The sequence below is a fragment of the Festucalex cinctus genome, chromosome 1 (assembly GCF_051991245.1).
Source record: "Festucalex cinctus isolate MCC-2025b chromosome 1, RoL_Fcin_1.0, whole genome shotgun sequence".
In the NCBI taxonomy this organism is placed as follows: Eukaryota; Metazoa; Chordata; class Actinopteri; order Syngnathiformes; family Syngnathidae; genus Festucalex; species Festucalex cinctus.
The window spans coordinates 10,203,856-10,222,602 of record NC_135411.1 but is presented as its reverse complement, the minus strand read 5'-3'; the positions used below and the strand labels follow the sequence as shown (position 1 = coordinate 10,222,602).

The 18,747-nt window shown below is 35.5% G+C and overlaps 1 protein-coding gene across 7 annotated transcripts; it reads right to left on the bottom strand.

Moving 5' to 3' along the window:
- Positions 1-1,924: 1,924 nt before the first annotated feature.
- Positions 1,925-16,492, bottom strand: LOC144015002 (uncharacterized). Of its 7 annotated transcripts, none has more exons than XM_077515318.1 (19): positions 16,386-16,492; positions 15,205-15,228; positions 12,167-12,181; positions 11,535-11,549; positions 10,218-10,232; positions 9,626-9,637; positions 8,805-8,819; positions 8,212-8,223; positions 6,358-6,372; positions 6,039-6,053; positions 5,458-5,472; positions 5,163-5,177; positions 4,856-4,916; positions 4,442-4,456; positions 4,051-4,071; positions 3,744-3,758; positions 2,723-2,755; positions 2,233-2,300; positions 1,925-2,158 (listed from the first exon to the last, which is right to left on the bottom strand). In XM_077515318.1, exons 2-19 carry the CDS (start codon positions 15,211-15,213, stop codon positions 2,069-2,071), a joined length of 456 nt encoding a protein of 151 aa, XP_077371444.1. In that variant the 5' UTR covers positions 15,214-15,228; positions 16,386-16,492; the 3' UTR covers positions 1,925-2,068. The 7 variants fall into 7 exon arrangements, with proteins under 7 accessions (XP_077371444.1, XP_077371428.1, XP_077371467.1 ...); XM_077515302.1 differs by having other exon boundaries at positions 4,902-4,916; positions 16,386-16,486; XM_077515341.1 differs by lacking the exon at positions 12,167-12,181.
- Between the last annotated feature and the right edge of the window lie 2,255 nt (positions 16,493-18,747).

Here is an 18,747-nt window from a genome sequence, read left to right as displayed (position 1 = left end):
TAATTATGTACTCAAATGACTAGGGGTGTGCTAAAAAAATCGATACGGCAATATATCGTTGCGGGCCTCATTACAATACATGTATCGATACGCAGGCGTCAGTATCGATATTGCTTTTTAACTTTAAATAGGCAGTTAACGTTTGCCATTGCGGCTTGCATTGTATCTAAAAAAAACCAAAAACCAGCAGCGTCTTTGAAGTTAATTGCCTTCAATTAATGCAAAAATAGCTCACCAGTGATTGGACACTGTGTCTTGCTAAGAAAAATTAAAGCAGAGGAAGAATATCAACATTTATTTACTTATAAACTTAACATGGCACGTGTCTCAGTGTACCAATTTTCCTATATTTTGTTTAAAAAAACGAAATAAAATGTGTCTTATGTGGGATACATATGTATCGCAATACATATCGTATCGTGGCCCCTGTATCGTGTTACATTTTGCAATCAAAATAATCCTCACAAAGCAATAGACAAGGATCCAAAATCCAATGAGTGGAGAGCTTCCTTTCACCGAGTTTATGATGCATTCGAGGAAGGTGGGAAGCCGGATTGATCCTGGTCGGATTGTCCCACTTCCGACCTCAAAGCGTTTCAGGCAAATATAAACAACCAAAATGACTGATTACAATCAATTATTTGTTATTCTGGTCAACGCAGTCAGTCCAAATCACGTTGGGTGACATGAAGTTTACTTTGAATAACTAAATTAACGTCATAATAAATAAATAGATTAAATATTAGAATTGTGTACATTATGTGTTGCCATTCACGGTCTGTGTCTCTATTGTCGAGTGGCATCAGATTGAAGCTGGTTGGTGATGTCGGGGCCCTTTTAGCGGCGCTCCCAAGCACACTTCCAACTTCCCAGGTCCCACCTTACTCCTGTCTTCAAATGCAGCATTACACCGCCGTTTTGACTTGTGACGTGAGGACGGAATTGTCAATAAGACCACACACTTCCTAAATAGATGTATGACAAAATGCCATTTTAAAATCATGGGGAAAATACACGCAGGTCTGATTTTAATTGAGCCAGTTCATATAATAGTACATTTCATGTTCGATGAATGTGAGTCATTGACGGATAAGGATTTCACCAGACGCAGCATAGTTAATTTATTACTTAAAAAAAACACACACACACACACACACACACATAAAATATTAATTATGTATTATTATTTACAAAGTCCTATTATCTACAATTTTACTATTATCTACAACTTATGGCATCTATAATTTAGGACTTAAAGCTATCATGGAAAGCTTTCTACAATGGTCGCACCAGATGGTCGCATAAAATTTTCAACTGAGATCATAGTTATGAAGCTAAATTGTGACTAAATTCGTCATCTAAACAAAACAAGATACCAAGGAAAATTGTAATGAAAATAGAAATTTGTTGGGAAATTATTATTATTTTTTTTTCAGGTAATACCACATGATGTCCAAATATATACCAGTTGCTAAAAGGGTAACTTATTTATTTAATTATTTTTACATAGTTGTGAGACAGTACAAACCTAATAGCTTCTACCATAGGTTCTTGGTTGTCTTATGAATGATACAAACTCCTGTCTTTAAATGTATTTCAAAATAAAATATTGGCTATTTCTTTTTGGTCGCACCACATGATAATTCAATGGGCCACGTCCGACAAATTTATCTGTCAATGACGCATATATTAAAAAAATAAAAAATAAAATAAAATTCTAGCCTTTAAATAAAAAAAAAAAATAACCTCATCTCATACATAAAAATGACCATCCAAGGACGGCACAAAACTGCTTCACAGCAAACCAAAATTAAGTGCAAAAACTCATTTATCCAGATAAATTAACTCGTGCAAAATGTTATTATTCTGGTACTATGTTTGTCCTGCTTGTCATTCCAGATCTGAAAAAAAAAAGGCTTTCTCATGTATAGTAGTCTTTTTATTGTCAGATTTTTATGAGCATGCCTTTAAGTTCTGCCTGTGTACATGGCAAGCATACACCATTGTTGATAAACTGGAACAGCGGGCTTCTCGATACTCTGTTGCACATGGAGAAGTTAGAAGTCCATCAGAATACTGTGATCTGGTCTGGGGTTACCGTTGTATTGATGTCAACTTTGCAATCGTCACATAATCCAAGAGTTAGATTAAAGAGAAACTGTGAGAGAGCAAACATTCATAATGAGAGCAAGAATGTGTACTTCTTTGCTGCACGTGTCACGTATGACTTACTTGTTGGAGGATTTCTGTCACATTAACTCCCACGGCATGCCTAACATCAGCTTTTATATGCACGTACACTGTTGGGAAATACGAAGACAAGAAGTTATGAATTCACTCAACAACTAAATATGTTTTTTTCTGCTATTGTGTCTTTAATTGTTTATGACTTGCTTGTGCCCAAACCAGAATTGTGCATAATGTAGACGGAAAACTTCTGTTTTTCTTTGTGAATGGCAATACTATGTCATCAATCCCATTCAATTGATATCTAGATTAATATAACCAGCAAGTGGAATAACATATAGAAACTTTTGAGTCTGTTGGAGAGTTTTCACAGCATTTTCTCACAGGACATGAGTAATAGCAACCATTTGTAGATGGTGCTTTGCTGGCATCTACTGGTGAAGGCACAGCAATGCTAGTTGTTTTTGGTGAACAAGTAGATTTGCTTCCAGTAATTGGCAGTATGTGAGCATATGTGCGTGTGAAGTTACAGTACCTCTTCCTTCCGTTGAGGCGTTATTTTGGAAATCTACCAACAAAAGATAAAAATTCTATTATTTCACATCTTAGTGGCAGTAGTCAAAATTTATTTTGTTCTTTTCATGAAAAAGCCTGGCATGTATTCGTCAGCAAACTCTTGTTTAAAGGAAAATTTTACAAAAGACAATTGGTGGAAATCATTAGTTAAAATGACTGTGTTACAATGTGTGAAATTATGAGGTTTATATATTAGTTGATGGCATGGAAATAATATTAATTATATAAATATTACTATTTATTAGTGGTTCATTTCCCTGTCACGATAGTTCTATTTTCAACCAGTACCGATAAACCAATAATTTTAGAAAGTGGCGATGTCGATAACTGATAAGTATGCCGATAATTGTTTGTAACTTGAATACAAATATACTTTTGAATCCTATTATAAGTCTTGACTTGTACAAATACATTGAAACATTATGTCAAGCACCATGAAACATGAATACAAAATTGAAGATTAGCCTGAATTTCAACTTCAACCTTCAACCAGCCATTTTCACTTAAGCAACCCCCTTCGTGCAACGCTATGTTTTTGCTTCAATTTTTTTTTTAGGTGAACTCAAAGATCTAAAACCTTTACCACATACACTAAAGTACCATTTCTCTCAAGTATTTTTCATGAACCAGTCGAAATCTGTGATAGTGAGCACCTCTCCTTTGTCGAGATAATCCATCCCACCGCACAGGTGTGCCATATCAAGATTCTGATTAGACACCATGATAAGGGCACAGGTGTGCCTTAGACTCCTCAAAATAAAAGACCACCCTGAAAGGTGAGTTTTGTTTTATTGTAAAATTGTAGTTATAATGTAGCTAGCTGGCTAGCTAGCCTTAAATTCTTAAAAAGATATTATAAATCAACAACTATGAGAGAACTTGTGCTGGACGCAGTTGAGTGCTTGAGTGTTTGTACCATGTACAATAGAGAATTTTTCTGGTGTACAATGTGCAAAAGTGTTGATCTGGGAGCAAGTTACCTGGGTTGCCGGAAGCTGAAAAGTAAAATAAAAAGAGAAAAACACGTTATTATATCAACTTCATTCATGAGTACACAGCTGGTGGCAGCCAGATGAACTGCTAGTGCTTTTACTGTAGTTATAACATAGCTTGGCTCATATTATTGATTAGACAATACGCAGCAGCTTCAACAGTTTTCATCTTAATCCTTTATGCATTTGCTAAAGACTTAATGCCGTCGTCAAACGGGCATTTGTCTGTTTGAGCTTCCTTGGCAAATAATTATTCTGGTGTACAATGCGCAAAGTGTAGGGTGTGGGATGTTACCTGAGCTGCCGTCACCGATAACTGAAATGTAAAATAAAAAGAGAAAAAGACGTTATTTATTCCATCTTCATTCATGAGTATACAGCATTACCTTGTTTGTACATTAAGTGAAAATGACTTTGGTTATGAGATAAAATGACAACGGTTGTGAGGTGGATTTCAGCTGGTAGCAGTCAGATGAAATGCTAATAATACATCTTTTTACTGTAGTTATAACGTAGCTAGGCTGAAATTATTGGTTAAACAATATGCAGGAGCTACAACAGCTTTCATCTTAGCCATTTCGCTAAAGACTTAATGCCGGAGGCAAATGGGCAATTGTGTGTTGAGCTTCCTGGGCAAATAATTATTCTGATGTACAATGTGTAAAGTGTAGGATGTGGTAAGTTACCTGGGCCGATAGTAGCTGAAAAGTAAATAAAAGAGAAAAACATGTCATGTATTCAATTTTAATTTATGAATGTACAGTATGTACAGATATTTTTAAATATCTTTTTTTTTTTTTAATAATCGTGATTTCAATTATTACCAAAATAATTGTGATTATTTTTTTTTCCATAATCGTGCAGTCCTAGATCTGAAACGTATTACAATTGGTAGCCTTTTATTTTGAAGTTGGCCTTACCATTGATGACCACCTTGTATTATATTATTTGATAATGATTTTATCACCTTAACTAGATTTGATTTTGTTATTAAATACAAACAATAATAAGGCAACATAAATCATAATTTCTGAATGGGTCACGGACCACTTTCTACAGGAAAAGTTGGGCCCCAAGGTAAAAAAAAAAAGTTTAAGAACCCCTGCCAAAGTGTAGAATGTGTAGAACGTAGGTGCAGAAGGTTACTTGTGTTGATCGGAGCTGAAAAATGAAGAGAGACAAACATGTTATTTATTCCATTATACGTGAGGAATGTACAGCATTACTTTGTGCTAGGCTCAAATTATTAGTAAAATATGATGCAACAACTAAAACAGGCTTCATTTAAGATCTTGAAACATAAATTAAAGTCTTTTGGCTGGCTCAGTAGGCAACTGAGGGTTTGAGCTTCCCTTGTAGATAGTTGTTGTGTTGTACAATGTGCAAAGTGTAGGTTTGGGGGCTTACTTGTGCTGATGGTAGCTGAAGAATAAATAGAAGAGAAAAACACATTGTTTATTCCATTATATTTGAAGAATGTACAGCATTACCTTGTCCATACATTAGGCATTTGGTGAAAAATATGAAAATGACTTTGGATACATTAGGTATTTGGTGGGGGAAAAAAAAAAAAAGTACAAATGAATTTGGTTATGAGATAATGATGAGGGTAAAGGTGGCTATTAGTTGGTGGCAGCCAGAGCTTCCCTTGTAGATAGTTGTTGTGGTGTACAATGTGCAAAGTGTCGGTTTGGGAGCTTACTTGGGCCTTCGACAGCTGAAGAGTAAAGACAAGAGAAAAACACATTTGTATTATGCCATTATATTTGAGGAATGTACAGCATTACCTTGTCCATACGTTAGGAATTTGGTGAAAAATATGAAAATGACTTTGGTTATGAGATAATGTGAGATGCAGTTGACTGGGGTTTTAACTTTTGTCCTATTTTATTGCAGTTTTGCTATGATTTTAAGCAGCAAAATTTCCTAAATTAATTTGTTTTATATGTGTTTCCCCAGATTTCTACACAATAAGTCAAATATGGGAATAATAATGAACATTGAGGTGGTCCGTTTTTCTCTAAACCCATATTGATTTTTACTTAAGAGCTTATGTTTCTCAATAAAATTGTCCAGTCTGTGTGAAAATAATTTTTCTAGATAGATTTTTCTAGTTGATGGCAGCCAGATGAACTGCTAATAATCCATCTGTTCACCGTTGTTAGGTCCTTTCGTAATTTGCTTAAAACCTAATGCTGGAGACAAATGGGCAATTGTGTGTTGAGCTTCCTTTGCAAATAATTATTCTGGTGTACAATGTGCAAAGTGTAGGTGTTAGGTTACCTGGTGCATCAGGATCTGAAAAGTAAATAAGAGAAAAATGTTATTTATTCCATTTTACCGATGAATGTACAGTATACCCTTGTCCTTGAAAAAAAGTAAAAATGAATTTGGTTATGAGAGAATGACAAAAGTTGTGAGGTGGATATTAACTGGTGGCAGCCAGATGAACTGCTAATAATCCATCAGTTCACCGGAGTTAGGCCCTTCAGTAATTTGTTTCAGACCTTAATGCTGGAGGCAAATGGGCAGTTGTGTGTTGAGCTTCCTTTGCAAATAATCATACTGGTGTACAATGTACAAAGTGTAGGTGTTAGGTTACCTGGTGCATCAGTATCTGAAAAGTAAATAAGAGAAAAATTGGATTTATTCAATTTTAATGATGGATGTACATTATTACCTTGTCCATACATTAGGCATTTGGTAAAAAAAAAAAAAAAAAGAAAAAAAGTAAAAATGAATTTGGTTATGAGATAATGACAAAAGTTGTGAGGTGGGTATTAACTGGTGGCAGCCAGATGAACTGCTAATAGTGCATCCGTATTAGGGCTGAACGATTATGGTAAATAATCTAATTGCGATTTATTTATTTTTTCCCCAAAAATGGAGATTGCGATATCATGTGCGATCATTTTTTTCAAGGTTCTTTTCAATAATTTTTTTTTACCCAACAAAAAGTTAATTATAATAAACATTAGGGGTGTTAAAAAAAATCGATTCGGCAATATATCACGATACTAAAGCACACAATTCTTGAATCGATTCAGTAGGCAGCCGAATCGATTTTTTTTAACATTCATTTTTTATGGAAAAATATTCAACAAAACGTCTAACTCTCACACCTTAAGCATGGAAGAATGTTATATTAATGGAACATTAAGCCTTAATATTTTATTTCAATGCTGTTCTAACATGGAAAAGGTTACAACCTGTTTGTTAAATACAGTGGCTCACAGTTATAAAACTGAAGTTTCAGATCAATAAATAATACATTTTCATACAAATCTTACAGTATACATGTACAAGTTTACTGAATGCTATTTTCTAAATTTGAGAAAAAAAAATCGCAACAATCGACTTGTAAATTCATATCGGGATTAATCGGTATCGAATCGAATCGTGACCTATGAATCGTGATACGGATCAAATCGTCAGGTACTATGCAATTCACACCCCTAATAAACAATATGAGCTATTATATATTACAGACTCTTAAGATAAAGGCAAATGAAGACTTTTAAAATATTTTTTCTCTCTACTAGTTATAATTTCCCACTCAACATATCCAACTTTTCATATTGCATGAAACATGACATGTAAACACTGTATTTTCACTCACTGTATACCTTATCCATTAGGGGTGTGAATTGCCTAGTACCTGACGATTCGATTCGTATCACGATTCACAGGTCACGATTCGATTCGATACCGATTAATCCCGATACGAATGGTCACGATTCGATACCGATTAATCCCGATACGAATTTATAAGTCGATTGTTGCGATTTTTTTCCATTCAAATTTAGAAAATACTATCAGTAAATTTGTACATGTACACTGTAAGATTTGTATGAATATATTTATCTAAAACTTGAGGCTTATAACCGTGAGCCACTGTACACAAACAGTTTGCAATCTGTTTCACATTTGAACAGCATTAAAATAAAAATATTAAGGCTTAATGTGCCGTTCATATAACATTCTTCCATGCTCAAGGTGTGAATCCTAAAAAAAAAAAAAAAAAAAAAAAAAAAAAAAAAAAAAAAAAATCGATTTTTTTTTTTATTGAATCGATTCGAGAATCGCGCGATGTGGTATCGCGATATATCGCCGAATCGATTTTTTTTTAAACACCCCTATTATCCATACATTTGGCATTTCGTGAAAGAAAGTGAAAATGACTTTGGTTATGAGATAATGACAAAAGTTGTGAGGTGGATATTAGCTGGTGGCAGCCAGAACTGCGAATAGTTCATCTGTGGACTGGAGTAATTACGTAGCCAGGCTCAAATTATTACTAAAATATTATGCAGCAGCTACAACAGGCTTCATCTAAGAACTTGAGACATTAATTAAAGCCTTTTGGCTAGGGGCAGGGGACACGTTAGGGATTGAGCTTCCCATGTATATAGTTGTTGTGGTGTACAATGTGCAAAGTGTCGGTTTGGGAGCTTACTTGTGTCGGGAGCTGAAAAATAAAGACAAGAGAAAAACACATTTTTTTTTATTCCATTATACTTGAGGAATGTACAGCATTACCTTGTCCATACGTTTGGAATTTGGTGAAAAAATATGAAAATGACTTTGGTTATGAGATAATGTGAGATGCAGTTGACTGGGGTTTTAACTTTTGTAGTACTTTATTGCAGTTTTGCTATGATTTTAAGCAGCAAAATTGCCCAAATTTTTTTATATATATATTTTTTTTTATATGCGTTTCTCCAGATTTCTACACAATAAGTCAAATATGGTAATAATAATGAACATTGAGGTGGTCCGGTTTTCTCTAAACCCATATTGATTTTCACTTAAGAGCTTATGTTTCTCAATAAAATTGTCCAGTCTGTATGAAAATAATTTTTCTAGATAGATTTTTCTAGTTGATGGCAGCCAGATGAACTGCTAATAATCCATCTGTTCACTGTTGTTAGGTCCTTTCGTAATTTGCTTAAAACCTAATGCTGGAGACAAATGGGCAATTGTGTGTTGAGGTTCCTTTGCAAATAATTATTCTGGTGTACAATATGCAAAGTGTAGGTGTTAGGTTACCTGGTGCATCAGGATCTGAAAAGTAAATAAGAGAAAAATGTTATTTATTCCATTTTACTGATGAATGTACAGTATTATCTTGTCCTTGAAAAAACGTAAAAATGAATTTGGTTATGAGATAATGACAAAGGTTGTGAGGTGGATATTAACTGGTGGCAGCCAGATGAACTGTTAATAGTGCATCCGTATTAGGGCTGAACGATTATGGTAAATAATCTAATTGCGATTTATTTATTTTTCCCCCAAAAATGGCGATTGCGATATCATGTGCGATCATTTTTTTCAAGGTTCTTTTCAATATTTTTTTTTTTACCCAACAAAAAGTTAATTATAATAAACAATATCTGAGCTATTATATATTACAGACTCTTAAGATAAAGGAAAATGAAGACTTTTAAAATATTTTTTCTCTCTACTAGTTCCAATTTCCCACTCAACATATCCAACTTTTCATATTGCATGAAACATGACATGTAAACACTGTATTTTCACTCACTGTATACCTTATCCATACATTTGGCATTTCGTGAAAGAAAGTGAAAATGACTTTGGTTATGAGATAATGACAAAAGTTGTGAGGTGGATATTAGCTGGTGGCAGCCAGAACTGCGAATAGTTCATCTGTGGACTGGAGTAATTACGTAGCCAGGCTCAAATTATTACTAAAATATTATGCAGCAGCTACAACAGGCTTCATCTAAGAACTTGAGACATTAATTAAAGCCTTTTGGCTAGGGGCAGGGGACACGTTAGGGATTGAGCTTCCCATGTATATAGTTGTTGTGGTGTACAATGTGCAAAGTGTCGGTTTGGGAGCTTACTTGTGTCGGGAGCTGAAAAATAAAGACAAGAGAAAAACACATTTTTTTTTATTCCATTATACTTGAGGAATGTACAGCATTACCTTGTCCATACGTTTGGAATTTGGTGAAAAAATATGAAAATGACTTTGGTTATGAGATAATGTGAGATGCAGTTGACTGGGGTTTTAACTTTTGTAGTACTTTATTGCAGTTTTGCTATGATTTTAAGCAGCAAAATTGCCCAAATTTTTTTATATATATATTTTTTTTATATGCGTTTCTCCAGATTTCTACACAATAAGTCAAATATGGTAATAATAATGAACATTGAGGTGGTCCGGTTTTCTCTAAACCCATATTGATTTTCACTTAAGAGCTTATGTTTCTCAATAAAATTGTCCAGTCTGTATGAAAATAATTTTTCTAGATAGATTTTTCTAGTTGATGGCAGCCAGATGAACTGCTAATAATCCATCTGTTCACTGTTGTTAGGTCCTTTCGTAATTTGCTTAAAACCTAATGCTGGAGACAAATGGGCAATTGTGTGTTGAGGTTCCTTTGCAAATAATTATTCTGGTGTACAATATGCAAAGTGTAGGTGTTAGGTTACCTGGTGCATCAGGATCTGAAAAGTAAATAAGAGAAAAATGTTATTTATTCCATTTTACTGATGAATGTACAGTATTATCTTGTCCTTGAAAAAACGTAAAAATGAATTTGGTTATGAGATAATGACAAAGGTTGTGAGGTGGATATTAACTGGTGGCAGCCAGATGAACTGTTAATAGTGCATCCGTATTAGGGCTGAACGATTATGGTAAATAATCTAATTGCGATTTATTTATTTTTTCCCCAAAAATGGCGATTGCGATATCATGTGCGATCATTTTTTTCAAGGTTCTTTTCAATATTTTTTTTTTTACCCAACAAAAAGTTAATTATAATAAACAATATCTGAGCTATTATATATTACAGACTCTTAAGATAAAGGCAAATGAAGACTTTTAAAATATTTTTTCTCTCTACTAGTTCCAATTTCCCACTCAACATATCCAACTTTTCATATTGCATGAAACATGACATGTAAACACTGTATTTTCACTCACTGTATACCTTATCCATACATTTGGCATTTCGTGAAAGAAAGTGAAAATGACTTTGGTTATGAGATAATGACAAAAGTTGTGAGGTGGATATTAGCTGGTGGCAGCCAGATGAACTGCTAATAGTTCATCTGTGGACTGTAGCAATTACGTAGCCAGTAGGGGTGTGAATTGCCTAGTACCTGACGATTCGATTCGTATCACGATTCACAGGTCACGATTCGATTCGATACCGATTAATCCCGATACGAATGGTCACGATTCGATACCGATTAATCCCGATACGAATTTATAAGTCGATTGTTGCGATTTTTTTCCATTCAAATTTAGAAAATACTATCAGTAAATTTGTACATGTACACTGTAAGATTTGTATGAATATATTTATCTAAAACTTGAGGCTTATAACCGTGAGCCACTGTACACAAACAGTTTGCAATCTGTTTCACATTTGAACAGCATTAAAATAAAAATATTAAGGCTTAATGTGCCGTTCATATAACATTCTTCCATGCTCAAGGTGTGAATCCTAAAAAAAAAAAAAAAAAAAAAAAAAAAAAAAAAAAAAAAAAAAAAAAAAAATTCAAAAAAAAAATCGATTCTGCCGATTATTGAATCGATTCGAGAATCGCGCGAGGTAGTATCGCGATATATCGCCGAATCGATTTTTTTTAACACCCCTAGTAGCCAGGCTCAAATTATTAGTAAAATATTATGCAGCAGCTACAACAGGCTTCATCTCAGAACTTGAGACATTAATTGAGCTTCCCATGTATATAGTTGTTGTGTTGTACAATGTGCAAAGTGTAGGTTTGGGGGCTTACTTGTGCTGATGGTAGCTGAAGAATAAATAGAAGAGAAAAACACATTGTTTATTCCATTATATTTGAAGAATGTACAGCATTACCCTGTCCATACATTAGGCATTTGGTGAAAAATATAAAAATGACTTTGGTTATGAGATAATGTGAGATTTTTAACTTTTGTAGTGCTTTACTGCAGTTTTGCAATGATTTTAAGCAGCAAAATTGCCTAAATTTATTGTTTTTATATGCGTTTCCCCAGATTTCTACACAATCAGTCAAATATGGGAATAATAATGAACATTGAGGTGGTCCGTTTTTCTCTAAACCCATTTTGACGGTCTCCCGGGCAGGAAAGCGAACTCGCGCCGCCTGCACCGAAGGTAAGTGACAGTGCCACTACGCCACACAGAGCCCACTTAGCTTGCTGCTTGGTGCTGGTAGCTCGCTGCTAGCTAGAAGCCGCCGTTAAACGTGAGGAATGTACAGCATTACCTTGTGCTAGGCTCAAATTATTAGTAAAATATTATGCAACAACTAAAACAGGCTTTATCTAAGATCTTGATACATAAATTAAAGTCTTTTCTCTGGCTCAGTGGGCAACTGAGGGTTTGAGCTTCCCTTGTAGATAGTTGTTGTGGTGTACAACTTACTTGTGCTGATGGTAGCTGAAGAATAAATAGAAGAGAAAAACACATTGTTTATTCCATTATATTTGAAGAATGTACAGCATTACCTTGTCCATACATTAGGCATTTAGTGAAAAATATGAAAATGACTTTGGTTATGAAATAATGTGAGATGCAGTTGACTGGGGTTTGAACTATTGTAGTACTTTACTGCAGTTTTGCTATGATTTTTAGCAGCAACATTGCCAAAATAAAAAAAACACTGCCACAATGTTTGATGACAATCGAACACAGTGGCGCAAGTCGATGACATCCTACGCACTGTCCCAATTCTATAATTTTTCTCATGCTTGTAACCATCGCTCTCGAACACTTCTGTGCTCCTCAATGAATTAAGTGAACACATCATTGAAGAGCGTAGTGTGTGGGTATTGAGACTGGGCCGTAGAAACCTTTTGGAAACATTCTGCAGCTCCGCACCACACCGTGTGTGAATTGACACGCAGACTCAAATGTTGTTGTTTTTTCCTTGCGGCATTCGCACGGATGCTGTTCCGCAACCGGTATGCATTCAGTGTGAACTGGGCGTTATCCTTACGTGGGTCGCAGGTGCGCTGGAGCCTATCCCAGCTGTAGTCATTTCAGAAATCAGATGGCTGGAGAATTCTAGTACTGCTAGCTAGCGCAGCTAGCTTGTAGCTTTTTTTTTTTCACTCATTCACTCACTCACTGACGGTCTCCCGGGCAGGAAAGCGAACTCACGCCGCCTGCACCGAAGGTAAGTGACAGTGCCACTACGCCACACAGAGCCCACTTAGCTTGCTACAAGTTTTTAGCCAAAGGCTAACGATAGCTCCGGATAGATAACCGTCCATGTGTTTGTTGACTTAATATTTACTATAAATGTCAACAGAACATTTAAACTATGAGGTAATATAAATTAATTCCACTCTTTTATTGAGGAAAGTGAATGTACTTGTTTTTATGTTATGGGTGATTTTAATGCCGATATCTCTGATATCAAGTCCATGTTTGGTCAGCACTTGATGCAGTTTTGTCAAAGATAGTAAGTTAAATCTATCAAGTAAAGATTTTCGCCAAGTGACAGTTATACATATGTGAGTGAAGCTTGGAGTACAACTTCATGGTTAGATCATTGTTTGAGCTCTGCGGATGCACGAGTGTGTCAAGGATGTTAAGATCTTGTATGGAATGGCAACAACAGATCATATGCCAGTTTCTATGACGCTAAATGTAGAGAATGTCCCTGATCTAACACATAACAACAATCATACTCGTGATGAAAAAGTGGAATCGGTAGGCGCACAGGAGCCCGCAACAGCCGTACAGGCAATCCACATTACCGCCTGTTTTTTTTTTCCCCGTTTCTTTTCACTCACACAAACACGCACAAAAATGTATGAACAAATTAATTCATTAATCTGATATGTATCGCGCACAAGTTTGAAAGCAAACGCAGGAGCGGAGCTCCGCCGTAACGTCTCCGCGTGAGCCTGACGCAGAAGTATACTGAGGCCTTTACACGGTCTCCCAGGCGGCGAAGCCAACCCACGCCAACCGGCAGCGAAGGAAAGTGACGCTTCCAAATCACCGGGAGCCCAACATCAGCTACTTTGGCCAAACGGTATGCTGCCTACTCGTGCACATTGTCTGCTCCAGAAGACCCCAGAAAAGGGACTCATGTTCGGCTTTTACAAGAGCGACGTAGAGCACAGTAAAAGCGTGTGCAAGGTTTGCCGAACAGCTATTAAAACGAAAATTAGCAGGCAGCACAACTAACCTCCTCCAGCACTTGCGCCAAATGCATTCGAAAGAATGGGACGAATGCTCACGTCTTGGAGAGTGCGGCGTGGCTAACGCTAGCAAAGATAAGTACACGCACACCATGAAACGGCAAACTTGAGCTGAATTTCGTACCGGGGGAAACATTTTGACATGCACCAGAGCTTGTCTTTTGCCAGAGTCAGTTGACAGGCTAGTTTTGCTTGTAAGGAATTTGAGTTTATTACAATAAAAGGTGGTGTTGATTATTTTTACGCTGTTGATCTTGAAGTTCTGTTATATACAAATGTTATTGTGAGTTGAGTTGTATATTTGCAGAATACTTTGTGTGGTTTACAATACCTGCTTACAATTGTTAGAACTACTTACTTGTGGCAATTAAGTTATGCAAAAGCTATGAGTAGCTTTTTTTGCACAAGATATGTATGTGGCATTTAAGTTGAACAAAAGGCTATGAGTAGCTTTTTTTGCACAAGCTTTGTGGCATTTAGGTTATGCAAAAGCCATAAGTAGTTTTTTTTTTTTTTTTTGTATAAGCTATGTATGGCATTTATGTTGAGCAAAAGGCTGTGAGTAGTTTTTTTTTTGCACGTTGCATTTAAGATATGAGCAGCTTTTTTTGAACAAGCTATGTTAAATTTACCGTAAAACTGATACAAAAAAAATCGTGTACGTTATTGTCTGAACATTTTGCACAAGATCAATTTTTGAATAAATCAAACCTTGCTTAAATATTTTTATTTTTATTTTTTTAACTTTTGATCAAAATCAAGTAAAATCGTAATCGTCCAGAATGGCAGAAAAATATCGAGATTTTATTTTTTGGCCATATCGCCCAGCCCTAGTAAGATTTTGGAGTTGGGAATGTTTTGCCTGATAATGTGGCTATTACAACAGGAGAGGTAAATGATTTAATAAACTATAATAAACTAACGATGTTAATAAACTATCAAACAGTAAATCTTGTTGCCTGGACCGAATCACAGCAGAACATTTGAAATTTGCTAGTCACCGAGTTGTAGTATTACTTGCTTTATGTTGTACCAAATACTAGAGTATTTGTGCTTCAGAAAATGAAGTCAAGACTTACATTGAAGTGTATTTCTTATTATTCTGATAAAATGGCTAGTAGTAGCACATGAAAATGAAACAGGGTATGGAATTATTAACTCTTTAACTTGACACGTGCTCTCAATATACTGGATTCCCAGTGACCCTGTAAAATGCAAAGAGTAAATGGATGTTGCAGGGGATGTTACCTGATGCATCTGGTAAATCTTGTGCTGGAAAAAATGAAAGAGAAAAGTATGTGAATTAGCCTACCTTATGAACTAGACTAAGTGCAATTTCTGCAGATATTGTGTGGGAATGCTGAAAGCTGAATGCTAATAACTGAATGCTAAATTGAATATTAAAAGCTGAATGCCAATGAAGGAAATAGATAAATTCTGTGAAAACTGCGAAGTAATTAACTGTTAATTACTACTACTGTTGGTAGTGGTAGTAGTAGTAGTAGTAGTAGTCGTAGTAGTACTAGTAATTATTAAGTAGTAACTTATAGTTAAATGACAAATACAATCCCATCCACCCATTCTCAGTCAGTAGTCAGCACTAGTCACCGACCATAAATTGCTAGTAGGGCTGCACAATATATCGAAAAAATATCGATATCGCGATATTGGCCCTTGCAATATGCATATCGCAAAGGCACGCAATAAGTTTTATATGGAATTTTATGCTTTTTATATGAATTTGACCAGTCAGATGCTAACTAAAATGTGCATCGCCATTCAATAGTTGTAAATTATCAAGACATAATTACAATTAATTAACTAAGATTACATGAAGGTTGCTTATTTTGCCCCATGAAAAATGTTTTTCTTTCATTAGGTAATAAAAATGTAATTTCCTGAGGTACATGTTAAATATCGCAATAATATCGATATCGCTATGTTCAGCAAGTATATCGCATATCGCATGTTTTTTCAATATCGTGCAGCCCTAATTGCTAGTATATTAAAGTTTTTTTCATTCATCTATTTATAAGCAATGCCTATACTCCTCTTTCATGTTTTTGGGTGCTAATAAAATAAAAAATAATTCAATAAATAATGTTATTACACCAGAGATTGAAATAATAATAATAATAATAATAGAAATAAAATAAAAATCAAATCAATCAATAAATAAGGTTATTATACCGGGATTGAATTTAATAATTTAAATGAAATACAGTACAGTACAGTAAAGTGCCATATTTGTGAAGTGAAGTGCACTGTACACCCTCCTCCCCCCGTGACAAAAACAGTAACAAACTTTTCTCTTTCTGAAGGACAAAGTATTTTTTTTTTCTACATCTATTATACAAAGTCAAATATGAATTAGACCTACAACTCAGAATCATTCAAGCCTTTAAACAAGAAATGTAACAAGAACTCACCCTTAATCTGAGGTATAGACACCAACAGAAAAAAACACCAAACAAACTGATCCATCGCTGACTGTAGCCTCTCACAACGTCTCACATCAAGGACACCTTCGTAAATTATTTCTGTAATTTTTGGTTCCTTGTTCTCTACTTTTGTTGTCTACTAATTTGTTTTCATCTCAGTAAACACACCCTCTGCTTTTCATTGGTAGGAATGTTGTCTGGTTACCTACAGGGGGAAGTCAGCAAGCAACTGAACATTCTCATTTGTGACGCTAACCTTGCTGGTTTTCAAATCAGGGTTTCCACGTAATAGCAAAACACAAGTGCAGCCTGTTTTCCAGCATAAGTTAACCTACAAACGGCAATAAAACATTGAGCAAACACCGGCCCATTGCTAAACTGCAAATATGAACATTGTTTATAGTGGTGCTTTAGTTCCAAAATTGATTTACTGAGTCTGTGAGGTCATACACATTTGATAAAAATGAGCCATGTGATAAAAGGTGTACTTTAATTCCAATTTGATATGTGATGTCTAAATATATATAGAAAAGTGATACAAAATTGTTACAAAAAAGTGATACAAAAAATTGTTCCCCTTACAAAGAATTGTTATGCATCATCATTATAGTATAGCAACAGTTGAATTGAATGAATTCAGGCAATGTAAAAACAAACGTGATGTTAACTGTATGCAAAGATGTGATTGACTATTCATGTTTTGCTTAGTCTGCAGAAAAGAGAGAAGTATCCTACAGAATGGTAGACCACAGTTTTCTCAGCGATGACTTTGTCACACTCTCCAGCGCTCTCCAAACTCGGTCTAGTTGACCGTGCCATCCGGTTTAATTCTGTCATTCAAGATTCTCCCATCAAAGTTTCCGCACAGGCCCCACATCTTTTGTTTGCGTGTTATTGTTTGTGGTAGAGTTAGTTCTGTGGGAATTAAGTATTTGATTTCGGGGTTAAAAACAAACAAACAAACAAACAAACAAACCCAATATCTCAACTACATTAAAATAAAATGTGGCTTACATTGTCATTGTTGGACTTAATTTTCAATTATGCTATTTAGTTATTAGTTATTGCTGCTTTCCCTCACAAAAAAAGAGAAGCCTATTCCATCAAAGTGAAAAAGTAGGAGAACTAATCATGTCTTTTATTGACATATCCCTTTATTACAAAAGTGTCTCAAAGGGCATTCCACACCCACAGTTGACCAATATTAAGGACATCTCCTGATCTTAACTCCACAGGAGGGCAAGGAAAAACAAAAAAAATAAAAAAATAATGAAATACAATAAAACAGGGGAAAATAAGAAACCTTAAGGGGCTGCATACTAAAATACAAACAATTGCGCCCTTTAAAAATGAAGAGCAACAAGTCACCATTCAAAAACAAGGGCGTTTGTACCTCAAGGCGTGCCTCACTTTTATTATTTACTTCTGTAATTATCACAAACACATTGGAAGCTTAATTAATAGTATGTAAAACTTTACAGTGGACGAGAGAAGGTTAATTACGTCCTGTAGTGTGATCTGAAGAGGTCCCTGTCCTAAATGTAAGGGTTGAACCACTTTGTCTTGTCCAGTCAAATACAGTACATCAGTAATGAGCTGACCCCATTAGCATAGTTGGCTGACTAGGGAAAAAAAACAAAAAACATAACCAACTATAAAAGTCCAAGGTACAACAAAAGCTACAGAACAATCAATGTACCTGACTGCGGTGGTCTGTTCTGTGCATCGTCAGTAAAATTGTGATTCATAATTATATTAGCTGTTTCTTCAGTGACAGGAGGTACTGTGGCATTTGCTCCAGGTGGCCGAGCTGTAATCAGGAACATTCACTGCAGGAAGTTCTGTGCCTTTGGTTACATACAATGTGATACTTGGAGGAAGAGTTCCTTCAGGTTTGGCAGGGTGTGTCGTCACCGCACCACTTAGCTCTGAATAGAAGTTAAGGGTGGAATTTTAAGGACTTTTAAACAGACAATCTTTTAATTAAGAAACAGATTTGTATTCTCTATACATTTTTCAGACCTGAACATTACCCATTGTAAAGTGTTAAATAGTCTATGGCGACATCAGATTCGTCATTGGAGCCTCTGCACCCTTCAGTAATGATCATTCCTCTTCCACCAAATAGCATCAGCTTTTTTTTGTCCTTATTTTGTGCCAGCTGTAACAAAATATAGATGGAGGCCCATAGTATCGGTCGAGCTGTACATATGTAGAAACTGAGGACTGGACTCAGATCACTCCTAACTGATGAGACAAGCTGTGTCTCCATGTGACGCGCTGTTGGCTTCAATGTAAAGATAGTGGTCATGACATGTGGACTATGAAATGACTTGTATGTGTTAGCTTC

Bases quoted from the DNA above. Each gene is read 5' to 3' on its own strand.
- LOC144015002 (XM_077515302.1), bottom strand. From the start codon at position 16,440: ATGGATCAGTTTGTTTGGTGTTTTTTTCTGTTGGTGTCTATACCTCAG. The intron at 15,229-16,385 runs GTGAGTTCTTGT...CATTTTTTCCAG, and splicing joins GTCTATACCTCAGATTAAGG to CACAAGATTTACCAGATGCA. The intron at 2,301-2,722 runs GTACTGTAACTT...ATTTCCCAACAG, and splicing joins CGCCTCAACGGAAGGAAGAG to TGTACGTGCATATAAAAGCT.